Source organism: Pan troglodytes, chromosome 10, assembly GCF_028858775.2.
Source record: "Pan troglodytes isolate AG18354 chromosome 10, NHGRI_mPanTro3-v2.0_pri, whole genome shotgun sequence".
NCBI classification, from domain to species: Eukaryota; Metazoa; Chordata; class Mammalia; order Primates; family Hominidae; genus Pan; species Pan troglodytes.
In genome coordinates this window covers 40,595,822-40,610,285 of record NC_072408.2, presented here as the reverse complement: position 1 = coordinate 40,610,285, position 14,464 = coordinate 40,595,822, and the positions used below count along the sequence as shown (strand labels likewise).

Below are 14,464 nucleotides of genomic sequence, written 5' to 3'. Positions count from 1 at the left end.
GTCTTTATTGAATTAATCTGAATCCAAAATTTTAGTAATGCTCTGAAGTTGTTTCACCCTATAGATTGGTGAGTTTATTCTTTTTTGAAATGTGTGTTTTTATGAACATGTAAGCCAACTTAAGTATTTTTAAACTGCCTTATAGTTTATAACATATAGCCACCTCAAAATGTAGTTCTTTTCTGGTTTTTAAACTTCAGCTTATGAATTATAGAGTTTTTGCCACTCAATAAAATGATTTTAATACATCTTCAGCATCCTAGTCCGATAGTCTTCAGGGAAATGTTTCCTTCTTTTATAAAATTACTAAATCAGTTAATCCTCTTGAGACAAATGGCACAGTGTATAAAAAGGATTATAGTTCTTCCAGTCTTAAAAACTATAAGCTATCATATTCCTCGTATAGACTAGAAACACCTCAGCGTGAACAACAAGCTAGAAACCTTCTCTTTGTTCTTCTTCTCCCTAGATTATATATACACATATATGTATATATAGAAGAGATATGATAAACATAGAGAGATAGATATATGCTCCAAATTTAATTTAATACAACATAAATCAGAGAACATCTTATTAATAAAAATCATGAGAAGAAATGAACCTAGGTAAGATTAATGTCATAATAAAATCTTCAAGCCTAAACATCCTGAGTGTTTCTGGCATTAATGTATTTTTTGGATGAGAAATATGGACAAAAGCAACATAAAAATATGAGAAGATGCAATATTCAAAAATTACCTCTGTGCTGGGACTTACCTGAAAAAAGACAATTGGGAATGAAATTGCTACTAAATACATTAAAGTTTGGAAAAAATTATGTCTTTATTTGAATCATACTAACTTTGTTGCATGAAGCTAGAGGAAGAAGATAATTTCTTTGTAAAGCTATTGAAACAGTATGGCATGAAATTATAACTAGTTTGTTTTTGTTTTTGTTTTGTTTTTTTTTTTTTATTATACTTTAAGTTTTAGGGTACATGTGCACATTGTGCAGGTTAGTTACATATGTATACATGTGCCATGCTGGTGCGCTGCACCCACTAACTCGTCATCTAGCATTAGGTATATCTCCCAATGCTATCCCTCCCCCCTCCCCCCTCCCCACCACAGTCCCCAGAGTATGATATTCCCCTTCCTGTGTCCATGTGATCTCATTGTTCAATTCCCACCTATGAGTGAGAATATGCAGTGTTTGGTTTTTTGTTCTTGCGATAGTTTACTGAGAATGATGGTTTCCAATTTCATCCATGTCCCTACAAAGGATATGAACTCATCATTTTTTATGGCTGCATAGTATTCCATGGTGTATATGTGCCACATTTTCTTAATCCAGTCTATCATTGTTGGACATTTGGGTTGGTTCCAAGTCTTTGCTATTGGGGAAAGGATTCCCTATTTAATAAATGGTGCTGGGAAAACTGGCTAGCCATATGTAGAAAGCTGAAACTGGATCCCTTCCTTACACCTTATACAAAAATCAATTCAAGATGGATTAAAGATTTAAACGTTAGACCTAAAACCATAAAAACCCTAGAAGAAAACCTAGGCATTACCATTCAGGACATAGGCGTGGGCAAGGACTTCATGTCCAAAACACCAAAAGCAATGTTTTTGTTTTTTACAAAGCAAACATTAAGCTAACCATTTGAGAAGTTGTACTGAAAAAATTAAGTGTGTTATAAGAAAGCTTTGAACCTTTCACCTTGCAGATGCCTAGTTTTGATGAAATATTCTTTGCAACATACAATTGAATCTCAGGAATGCATTTTATTAAATGAATGCATTTTCCTTTCTGTAATTATAATTGCATATGCCTCTAGTATTCATAGTCTTTATAAACATTGTGAAATATAATACTGAAAAAATAATTTTTTTCCTGAACTTGAAAAAATTTTTCCCTATATGTAGTCATGTTGCATTCAATGTTATTTAAACATTTCATGTAAAATCTACTTTTCATATCCCAAAGGAATCTATCTTAGCTATAACTTGCCGAAACAGCTGCAGTTGCCTTTGGGACTATACTGGTGGTTGTAAACATATGACTATTTTACTATCACCCAGCAAGCATTTTATTGTGGGATTCAGTAGAAAATTAATGCTGTCAAGTAGGTTATAATAGTTTTTTCATTGCTGTTTTGCTTGTTATTTTTATATTTTATAATTTAAATTTAGGCTGGACAGTGTCCATATAAATTGCTTTCTGACTGCATTCTCTAGCTTATAACTCATCTTTTGTTGATTGAGGTTTTCCTGTGTTTTTGAGCTTTAATATAAACTATGATTTTTAATTTTAAAAAACTTCCTAATGAATATGGACTACATTTAAATGACCATACATTTTTAGAAAAATGATCAACCAAAAATAATGGGAAAGGAAGGGGAAAAGTACAAAAGAAAATGAAGAGAGATTAGGACAAAATTTTATTTATTTTGTAATCATTTATAATCACTGGAAATGCTTGTGTATGTGTTTCACCCCAGAGCTGGGATATACACAATGTAATAATGTTCATATACAGTTTAACATATGGCACAATATTCTTCTTGGGGAAAGTGTTGTCATTATTAAGAAAAACTTGGTGATGATAGACTTTTCAGGTGATAAACGTGAGGACCTAAGCATGGTCTGGAAAAAGATAGAAAAACAAGAAAAATAAAAAAGTTAACATAATTTTGAATTGCTATGTGCTGAACTAGAAAAGAGAGAGAGGATGTGAATAAGATACAGAAGAAAAGAGATGGCCATGGCAACAGGGGGAAACATGCAGAGCAGTGACACTAATGACAATTACGAGGGAAGTCCAGCTAACATTTGATTTTCACTGATTTATTTATAGGCATGGTCTTGCTCTGTCATCCAGGCTGGAGTGCAGTGGCATGATCATAGTTCACTGAAGCCTTGAATTCCTGGTCTCAAAGCGATCTTCCTGCCTCATTCTTCCAAGTAGCTGGGATTACAGGCACAAGCCACATTTTATTTTTAAATAGTTTGTTTTGTAGGACCCTCCTCTGTCACTGCAAATATTCTGCAAATGTACTACATAAACAACACAAGCATCATGTATAAGGATAGAGTTTATATCTGCTTGAGTAAATACAGAAAAGAGAACAACCAGAGTGAGTGAGATAAATGTAAATTCAAGTTTTCAGGAAAATTGGGAAAGCAGAGATAAAAATGGTCATGAGGATGGAGACCTTGGAAAGTTTTTAGAAGTTTGGTGAGGGTATTGAATTCCCACTGTGGAAGCCAAGAGATGTTTAAATCAACTTCGCTTTGATCTTAAAAGACAGAGTTCTCAGCTGAAATCTGAATTAATGAATAGCAAAGTCTAGAAAAAAGACTAACAAACACAGAAAAAAACTTCATTGAGCAAAGAGTGAATCACCAGATGGTATAAAATAATTTAAATACTTCAGAAAAAATTCAAATACAGAATATAAAAGTTGAAATATGATAGTTCTTGTGTTTGTTTTTATATTGACATGACTTTTATCGATGCAACATATTATCCCTTCGCAATGCTTACATTTATGGCCATTGAGAAAACAGAACAAACTCAAAAAGTTGCATGTATTTAGCAACATTTCGAGTAAAAATCACATAAGCTAATTTTTATAGGCTGCTGTTAAAAGAGGTCGGGTGTGGGTAGCAATGTCTTTATGGTGGATTTCAAGAAAAATGGGTATCTCATGCAGACTTTTCCTCTTCTGTTCTAATTTTTCTTCTTATTTTTAAAAATAGAAATCAACTATGAGAAACCATACAACAGTAGCAAACTTTATTCTTCTTGGACTGACAGATGATCCACAATTACAGGTGATTATTTTTCTTCTCCTTTTTTTCACCTACATGTTGAGCATCACTGGGAATCTAACCATCATCACTCTCACCCTACTGGATTTGCATCTCAAGACACCCATGTATTTCTTCCTCCGAAATTTCTCATTTTTAGAAGTCTCATTCACAACTGCCTGCATCCCCAAATTTCTTGTTAGTATGGCAACAGGTGATAAGACCATTTCTTACAACGATTGTGCAGCACAACTGTTTTTCACTATTCACTTGGGGGCAACTGAATTTTTTCTTCTGGCTGCCATGTCCTATGAGCGCTATGTGGCCATCTGCAAACCCCTGCATTACACCACCATCATGAGCAGCAGAGTTTGCAGCTTGCTGGTCTTTGCTTCATGGATGGCTGGCTTCCTAATAATTTTTCCGCCACTCCTGATGGGTCTCCAGCTTGATTTCTGTGCAGCCAACACTGTAGATCATTTCTTCTGTGATGTTTCTCCTATACTGCAGCTCTCTTGCACAGACACTGACATAATAGAATTAATGATGCTTCTCTCAGCCATTTTGACGCTCCTAGTTACACTGGTATTAGTGATTCTCTCCTACACAAATATTATCAGGACTATTCTGAAAATACCTTCTTCTCAACAGAGAAAAAAAGCATTTTCTACATGTTCTTCCCACATGGTGGTCGTGTCCATTTCTTATGGCAGCTGCATCTTCATGTATGTGAAACCCTCAGCAAAAGAAAGAGTGTCATTAAATAAAGGGATAGCTCTGCTCAGCACTTCTGTTGCCCCCATGTTGAATCCCTTTATTTATACACTGAGAAACAAACAAGTAAAAGATGTTTTTAAGCACATAGTCAAAAAGATTGAACTTTTCTCAATGAAATGAATCACTTTAATGATATTATTAAGGTTATTAGTAAAATAAAACAAGAAGAGTGGAGTATGTACAAAGTTTTTCAATGTTTGTATTCAATAATATTACCTCTTTTTTGACTTATAATTTTCATTATGGCCTTCCTAATCTCCAAAGCCTAACCTTCACTGCCATTTCTCCCTCATGCTGAGGGCACATAGAAAAGATATTTCTTGGTTTTGGTCAAAATCATTTGCCTGTTATTTATTGCCTCTTTTACTTCCTCTCAAAATTCTCTCAGAGGAAGACAAAGTGAGACTTCAGTTTTTCCATGCTCTTTTCCACTCTTCTGGAATTCAGGGACCCAATTTGTCATATATTCTACATAGAGTTCAGTAGACTACCTAGGTTTGATCACTTAACGCGTGCATTACTGGTGGATACAAAAGTGAAATCTGCTTTCTTTCTTAGTGTTTAGTAGAATCTCGAAGCAAATCAATTTAATGGCATTTCTTTAATTACACAGTTTAATAGCTTCAATTTTTTTAACCAGGCTTGGAGATATAGTATATTCTCAGAAATAAATGAAAGAAACTTCAGAGAGGTTAAAGCATTACTGCTATTGCAGCTATCATATAGAACTTACAGCTAGCATTTATTGATTGCTTACAATGTGCCAGATGTTATTAAATTTATTAGTTCCATCTTCAAAACTCTGTAAGACAGGTATTTATATGCTCCATTTATGGATTAAAAATATAAGTCAAAAGGATTAAATAATTTGTTGATGACAACAAAAATAAATACCCAAGGATGACAAAAATGATGCCTTCATGTCCACTCACCGCTTACACATTTTTAGCAAAACGAAGTGAAAATCTCTCTCTGCTCTTAAGTCACTTAGAATGCAAAAGAACAGTAAGACCTTTGTAGAACATTCTATAGATTTATGGATGTCATAGATAAAATTAAGACCTTACAGCTCCACATAGTACCTTATTTTTCAAATTAAGTGGTTTGAACATTAAAATTAGATATAATGACTGATCATGTGCAGAGTATTTAAAAACTTTTCCTTTCAATAGTACCATATCTCAGTGTTATAAGACAAGAAAACTTTTTCTGAAAGACTAATGTCAGTTTCCTCAAGAAATATTTGTCTATGATTTAGTTTCCACATAAGGTAACTGATAACCTTATGAATAATTCTGACTGGAAGGATTTATTTTTCTGACTTATAAAATTATTATATACATTTTATCTTAATGTATTTCCAAGTGTATATAACTTTGTCATATCCCCAGGCTAGCAAGAAATTTTATATGAATTTTACAAGCATTAGTGAGAAGCTTTAAATATAGATATCTAAATAAATATTAACAGGGCACTGAGAAGCTGAGAAGATTCAAATAGACTTTTCAATAGTGGTCATGTATGTGTAAATGGTTTTTATAATACTGCAATACTTTAAGAACATTTTATTTGAAAATAGAAAATAAAATATCTAGGGAGTATTCTTTAACTTTCACTATTTGGCTTTCTTTGCATCAGGAATTTAAGTTTTTTTTTATTATTATACTTTAAGTTCTAGGGTACATGTGCACAATGTGCAGGTTTGTTACATATGTATACATGCGCCATGTTGGTGTGCCTCACACATTAACTTGTCATTTACATTAGGTGTATCTCCTAATGCTATCCCTCCCCTCTCCCCCCACCTCACGACAGGCCCCGGCGTGTGATGTTCGCCTTCCTGTGTCCAGGTGTTCTTATTGTTCAATTCCCACCTATGAGTGACAACATGCGGTGTTTGGTTTTTTGTCCTTGCGATAGCTTGCTGAGAATGATGGTTTATACACAAATAATTATACTTTATAGATAATAATGACACTCAAGAAAAGTTGACTCAAAATGTTTGGAATCTGACAAAAAGTCTGATCTGGAATATCTCAGATTTTCTTCTGAACACTCTTCTCCACAATTTAAGTTGTTGCCAAATGCAAATATGTAACATATTTATTTTATATTTCTAAGTATTACATTGCTTACTTTTAAAACTTATTCTTTGTACATGAACTCTAAGCTCAGCTCTTTTTAAAGTCTAATATATAGGTAAATCCATAAATCATTGAATGTATATTAAAAACTTTTTCTCCCCTTTTTTAATCCAAAAATGAATTATTGACAATTTTGTGAAATTCAGAAATATACTTAGTAGACTTAACTACTTAGAATAGGTGGATTTTTTTTTTCTATTTCTAGGTTGTTTGTAAGTAGATAACAGAAAAAGCAAAAGGAAAGAAACCCTAGGCCTAAGTTATGATGGGAAAAGATTAGTGAAGATCATTTTTTACTTAATTTGAAATAAATCACTAGCAATCTGATTTATTGTGTAAATACCAGAGATCAGGGTCCATTATAGGCACTTAAAATTTTTAAATTGTGCTAGGATTCTAAAAAATATTAAAATCTCATTCGTTCACCTGTTTAACTCATTTCTAATATTCATTTTTCTGGAAGTGAAAAGGAAAAAAATAACCAACTGTTTTTCACCAGTATTAGGTTGGTGCAAAAGGAATTGCAGTTTCACCATTAAAAGTAATTAAAATTTCACCATTAAAATTTAATTTCACCACTAAAAGTAATGGTGAAATCACAATTCCTTTTGTACCAACCTAATATATACTGAATAAGTATTAAGACAAGCTAGACTCAAGGTATGTCAATTGTCTATTACATAGCCTTCCTGCCTTTGATCTCTAACTCATCCTCCACATTGCTAGTAGGATACTTTCTAAAATACAAATCAGTCATGCCACCACTCTACTAATACATTATTGATGGTTCTCCATTGCCTGCAAAATAATGACAAAATTCCCCAAATATTTGCATAACCTGGCCTGTCCGGTTTGGTTTCTTATCTCTTCCAGCTAGTACTTCTATGATGTAACCACACTAAACAACTAAGTATATTGCAAAACTTGTGTGCTGTCATGTATATTGAATGCCTGCCCATTGCCCAAATCTCTGTTAGCTTGCAAAACTTCAATCAATTAAAGTTAATTAACATGGAGACTTCTGTGGAAGGCTGGTCGACAAGTATATGTTAGTCACTTCATACTCAAATTTTGTAGTGTTTGTAGTCAACTCTAGATGGTGCTTATCATAGCACATGTAATTAACTATATTTATCTCTTGCAACGAACTCTAAATCTCATAGTTTTCTACATTCTCTTCATCCAAGCCGGTGCCTAGTAAGGAATAAATAAAATAAATAAGGCAGCATATGACAGGAGATGAGTGAAGTTAATATGTTCATCTATAAAATAAGATTAAAATGTGGCATTTGATAGGGCTTAATATAAAAATGTAAGCCTAGATTAAGGATGTCTATTATAAAATAATTAATAGATTGGACTTGATGACAGGCAACATGAAAAAAAATTTAGGTGTTAGGAAACTACAAGTTTACTATAAATATGGAGTGTTTATGAGCATTGAAGAGATAATTCAATTGTATGATACAATAAAGTCCCATTGTATCATACATATCTCAAAAATTCTGTTTAGTTTTATCCTTTAAAAATCTTTTGAAGTAAAAGAATAGTCGATATTATCATAAATTTAGAAATTATGTCATATGAGAAAATATTTAGGGTACTAATGACATGGAGCTTGAGAAAAAATTGCTTATAAGAAAAATAAATGCTACCTTCAAATATTAAGATTACTGTGTTCTCAAAAATTATGGACTTGCTTTTCTTTTTATAAGTATAAGTGTGCAACTGGTGTTTATCAAACATTCAATTAGTAAATATATATATATTTTTCATGGTACATGCACATTTATCAGTTTATAATTTATATATAAACAATAGTATAAAATATTTTGAAATTTTAATAGAAAAATAGGAATTAATAAAGGAAATTATACAAAATGATCAATATATTTTAATAATATAACTTTACAGTATAACTTTTAATTTTACTTATGGTACAAATATTAGTTTCATTTTAATTCAGCATACTTTATTATACTTGCAAATACTTATGTAATTATTGTGTGAAATGAACTGCAAGTCTTATTACAGTTTATTTTACCTTGTACTTAGTTATGTGGGTTGTCGTAGTGCAAAGTTAATGCTTCACAATAATGTGGATCCATTTTAAATGAACTGGAAATCACAATAATTATTCTTCAATCCCATTCAAATATGCTTTTTTTTTAAATTGACTACATTAATGTTAATCAGCTGTCTTGATTTTGCATTTTTATGTAATTTTCTAAAAGCACACAAATGTTTTAAAAGATTAAAATGATTATGTTTTCAAGTTTTCTAATGAGTAGATGAGTATTTTTATATTTAATGAGTTTAAATAATTTCCAGTAACAAAAATCGTGGAAAGAATTTCAAACAGTCAATTTCCAAATTTCTCTTTTAATTCAACTTTCTTTTGATAATGGGTTACTTTTTCCCATATTTTTAAAACACTATCTGTTTTGGAACAGAGTAAGGGGGTAATATCTTCAAGAAAACATATTATTGATGGAGACCTGTTGTCATAGGGAAGGGAAAACTAGGCTATGTCTACTTATAAAATAAAATTCCATAATTCTCTTCAATGTGTCTTTTAAAATACTTTACATAAGAAATTCTGATTCTGTATCTGATACAAGTTTTTAAATTATTACTTAGCATATCATCATACATTTCTGATTTGCTTCTCTTCCTTTTTTTTCTTCTCCACCTCCCCTTCCTTCTCCTTTCTCTTCTAACAACCCTTTAAAAATGTAAAATACATCTCAGGATCTCAGGTGGAAGTCTGTACCAAAACAATCCTTGGCCTGTGGGCTATGGTTTGCTGGCCTGTGGAATAAATGATGGCAAAGGGCTAGAGTACAAAGGTATACCATTTTATTTGCAGGTTGTGCCAATAAATTCTTGTATTATCTATTAATCCATAAACATTCATTCCCAAAATCAATAACTGGATATTTAGTGCCAGAATTATTTTTGATTTATTCTAGTAAATGGGCCATAACTGAAAAGACAGTTGCAATTGAATTTACTACCTAATTTAACTTATGGGTTCATTATCATCTGCTAAAATTTATCTGTGTTAGGAGAGGCAGACAGTTGAGTTCAATGGGTATGTGGATTAAGTCACCACTCCTGCATCTTTGTTTTTTAAGTCTTTGATGGTGGCACTAGCTTTGAAGCTTTTCCAAGGATATAATGATGCTGTCTGTTTATTATCTCTTAGTGAGGGAGACCATATGGTTTTCCACTTGGCCCTGAATATATGTGTTTTAACTATATGCACAGGACAACTTTGCACATGCACTAGGATCACTGTAAAACAGACTAGCACATAATCATAACTTATCAGGAAAATGTCTCTGACTCCAATTTCTTCCACTCTTATAAGTAAACACACTGGCATTTTATAATCATTGTAATTAAGATTAGCTCAGAAATGAGGTGGAATAACCTCTGAAAAATCCATGTTTCATTGATTTCACTGTACGGTTTTCTTGGGAAAGGACCACATATCTATTGAAGGACACTAGCGGAAGATTTGGATATTAATATGCATGACAGTTTTGCAAAGACAACTTTCTTCATGGGTTCTGGTTCTATGAAAGGATTGAAGTCTGTAATTGAATAAGGAGCTTTAACTCCATTATGATGGCTAATTCATTCTTCCTTTCACTTATCCTAGAGTTCTTTCAGTTATATGGACCAGTTAGAAACCTAATGAGCTGCCTATTTATTTTAGTCCTAGGAACTTCATAATCTGTTGTTCACTACTAAAGTGCATCATGCAATTTTGATAACTACTTCCGCCATACTGACCAATAAGTAACCACACTGAATATGCTCATATCAGTTAAGTGCTATTACATAGCCTCTGACTTTCCATGATCCATCATGTCCACTGAAATCAGGGAGTTCATTTTAACAAAAGCATCTTCCATCTTCATTTCAAACCAGTGGTTACAATACTTTTTAAAGCTGCTAGCAAATACCCTTGTGAATATTTTAATATCTTGCCAAAAGATTTTCCTCTGGGTATTCTCCAGTTACATAGCTAAGGGGTATGTAAGTAAATTGCATACAATAAAGCTGTTCCATATTGCAATTCCTCTAAGTTTTAGATGTATATTTACATATATGAAATACATACACACATATATGTAATTCCCAATTGGGATCCTTTCAGATTCCCAATCAATTAACTTTCACAAAAGATATCTGGGAAGGATGTAAATTTAACCAATACTGCTGTATAATAAACTGCGAGATCAGAGCCTACCTTTGTTTTCAGCACCAAGTGACATGAGGATTTAAGAGATAATAAATTTATTTAGGACAGTCATGGGAACTTCATAATTTGCTGATTATTGTATAATTCAAGATAATAATTAAAGAATACAACCTTGTAATTTTCTTTCTTTAAGATCCTCAATATGGATAGAAATAGCCTTACCATGTTATAGCATGTTCAGTACTTGTATTTCACATGCTTATCACAGTGCTCTTTACCTTATACATCTACTTTGAGAAAGCTCAGCCTTAAATATAAGCTTCTTTCCAAGTGATAATATTTGATGCCATAGACTTGTAATATTCCATTTTCTTATGGTTGCAGCACTTCTCAGAACTTTCAAGATGATATTAACTAATTATAAATTACCCTTCTTAAGGATCTATTTCATGCAACCACTTGTAGTACCAAATATATCAGTTATCACTGTTAGGTTGCAATTCTCCATGGCATTTCTACACATTTAATATTATGCTTGGTCTGGATTTTTTTTTTACAAAGGTGTTTTAATATCATTCAGCCTTGAAAGATCGAAATAATACCTCCCTCCAGGGCAGAAGGGAGATTTGCTTCCTGACTAGGATTATAAAATAGATGTCTCCTAGGGTGGCCAGGTTGGGCAGGTTTTCTAGCTATCTCTTTAAAATAGTGGGGGTTCCCTAAGTTCAGGATTTCACAGTTGTGTTACAGACTGATTGTGTCTGCTGTACCCATGGAGCCCCCTCTGCATTGCACCCCCTGGGGACTGGGAGGCAAAGGGAACGAGGAAACAACAGATGTTGGTGAGGATGTGGAGAAATAGGAACACTTTTACACTGTTGGTGGGAGTATAAATCAGTTCAACCATTGTGGAAGACAGTGTGGTGATTCCTCAAGGATCTAGAACTAGAAATACCATTTGACCCAGCAATCCCATTACTGGGTATATACCCAAAGGATTATAAATCATTCTACTATAAAGACACATGCACACGTATGTTTATTGTGGCACTATTCGCAATAGCAAAGACTTGGAACCAACCCAAATGCCCATCAATGATAGGTTGGATAAAGAAAATGTGGTACATATACACCATGGAACACTATAAAATATACATCCATAAAAAACGATGAGTTCATATCCTTCGCAGGGACATGGATGATACTGGAAACTATCATTCTCAGCAAACTAACACAAGAACAGAAAACCAAACACCGCATGTTCTCACTGATAAGTGGGAGTTGAACAATGACAGAGAAGAATTTTAAGTGCATATTTCTCAGTGAAACTAGGCAGACTTAAAAGGCTATAAATTATTTAATTTCATTTATATAATATTCTGGTAGAGATAAATTTATAGAGAAAGTAACATACCAGTGGTTGCCAGGACTTTGTTGGAGTAAGGGTTAAACGAGGAAGCATAGGGAATCTTTGGTTAGAGTAGTAAAATTATTCTATATAGTAATGTAAAGATGAATACATAATGTAGGGAGACCCCCTGAAACTATTGCTACGGAATAAAAGGTGAAATGCTCCTGATTATTGTAAATACAAAATTGCATGCAGGATTGTGTAAAGACAATGCCAGGTTGGACTGCCAGAATGAACCAACAGCACATGATGTGCTTCCCCCTGCAGAGAGCCTATGAACGGACATGCAGTCAGAGAGGTTTCACATCACCAAGATTCCTGTCCCAGAAAAGCAGATGTTCATAGCTCTGGGAATGGAATGCGACCCTTGTGGAGAGCCTATAATAAATGGACGCATTGGGGGGGCACCTGTTCATATGGATAAGATAGGGCTATAAATGCCCTCATCTTGCCACGGCTCTTCTAGCCCTCTTTGGGGGTAAGGCATTCTCCCTTCTGATATTTTCCGGTCTAACCAGTTGTCTAGTTTCACCTCCTGTTTCTATAGATTTTTTGTAACCAGCTTTCACTGTAACTGTTACTGCTGATCAATAACTTGCTAATCATAGGTTATGGAAAGACTGTGTTTCTGTTTTAAGACTCTGTTAGAAATTACTGATGCACACACTATATTGTAAACTCTTATCTCTGTATACTGTACTTCTGCATACAGATGTTAGGTTAAAGAACTACTTCATCCCCATGTGACCATCTCACCTCATAATCGAAAGACCTTAAATCCCTCACTAACCTGCCCCCACCCTCACTAAACTTAATAATAAATGCTGGTATATCCAGTGCATTGGTGGCATTGTGGGACCAGAAGGCGGTGACCCCCCTGGACCCAGCTTTCACTGTCTTGTGTGTGTCTATTATTTCTCGACCTGCCAATCTGCCTGGGAATAAAGAAAGAGCCCCCCATTGCATTGCGGACTGCTGGCCAGATCCTGCAATAACATAACACCGTGCAGTTGTCAAAACCAGTAGAACTTTACAATACAAAGAATGCTTCTAATGTGTGAAAATTTAAAAAAAAATCTGGGATATCACAATAGAATGTGGAAGAATTTAGCTATATTACAAATGTGTGACACAACCTCACTGAAGGGCATAGTGTAAAAAGTTGCTGACCTAAGAGAAGTAAGTGGAGTCAGTAAGACTAAGGTCAAAAGGAACTATACATAACCAATATAGTGAAGTTAATAAAGTTTTCTCCCAATACACATACATACTGGAACTGAATGATTGAGCAAGTGGATGGCAGATGATGGAAGCCAGTGTGTCACTGTTGCATTGGGAGATTACTGATAAGGAATGACTCGTGATGGCATTTTAAACATGGTGATGGTATAAACTAAAGTTTAATTTAATATATATACAGATTGATACTATAAAATATTTATCATTGTGTGTCTAGGCGTAGGTTAATATAAACACCTATATTTCCTTGCTCTGTCACCTGAGAGTGTCTAGAAGCAAAAACAGCCCAGTAGCAATAAGCACACCCAGTGCCCAGATCTTGGTTTTTAACACCATTTTCTCATAAGAAAAATAACTAGAATCAGGCTGCTGATAGAGTTTGGCTCTATGTTTCTAATGCAGATGCTATCATTGCATGGCGTATTTGCAGCTCCTGTCAAAAGTTGACTTGCTTTTCTCATGCTGGGGTAGGCCATATTGCAAGGAATGTTGCCTCCTCCTGCTTTTGGCAACTTGACCACCTTGGTTCTATTGGTAGTGCCTCACCGGGTAGATGCTGTTTTAGGTTACTGATAAGTTGACTATGGCACACAACTGTGGTCTTTGACATTATCTGTGTCATGTCTTTAGATCCTCAGAGCATCTACAGTTTGACAACTTTTATTGTCCAAGCTATTCAGCAAAGGACTAATAGCCTCTGCCTCCTCATCTCTTCCTGATCCATGCACCTAGGTAAAGCAGTATGGTCATTGAATGCAGCTGTTCCCAGACTTGACTACTCATCTTCTTCCAGGGTAATGATCAAGATAAAAGTGGTTGGGAATTATACAGACTTACTTTGAAAATTCAAAATTCCATCTCAGTCATTCAAAGAATGATGT

The 14,464-nt window shown here is 34.0% G+C and overlaps 1 protein-coding gene across 1 annotated transcript; it reads left to right on the top strand.

Moving 5' to 3' along the window:
• Positions 1-397: 397 nt before the first annotated feature.
• Positions 398-13,101, top strand: OR6C74 (olfactory receptor family 6 subfamily C member 74). Its single transcript, XM_054663893.2, has 2 exons — positions 398-608; positions 3,749-13,101. Exon 2 carries the CDS (start codon positions 3,758-3,760, stop codon positions 4,694-4,696), a length of 939 nt encoding a protein of 312 aa, XP_054519868.1. The 5' UTR covers positions 398-608; positions 3,749-3,757; the 3' UTR covers positions 4,697-13,101.
• The last annotated feature ends 1,363 nt before the right edge of the window (positions 13,102-14,464 follow it).

What these genes read in the sequence shown, in the direction of transcription:
- OR6C74 (XM_054663893.2), top strand. Translation starts at nt 3,758, where the DNA reads ATGAGAAACCATACAACAGTAGCAAACTTTATTCTTCTTGGACTGACA.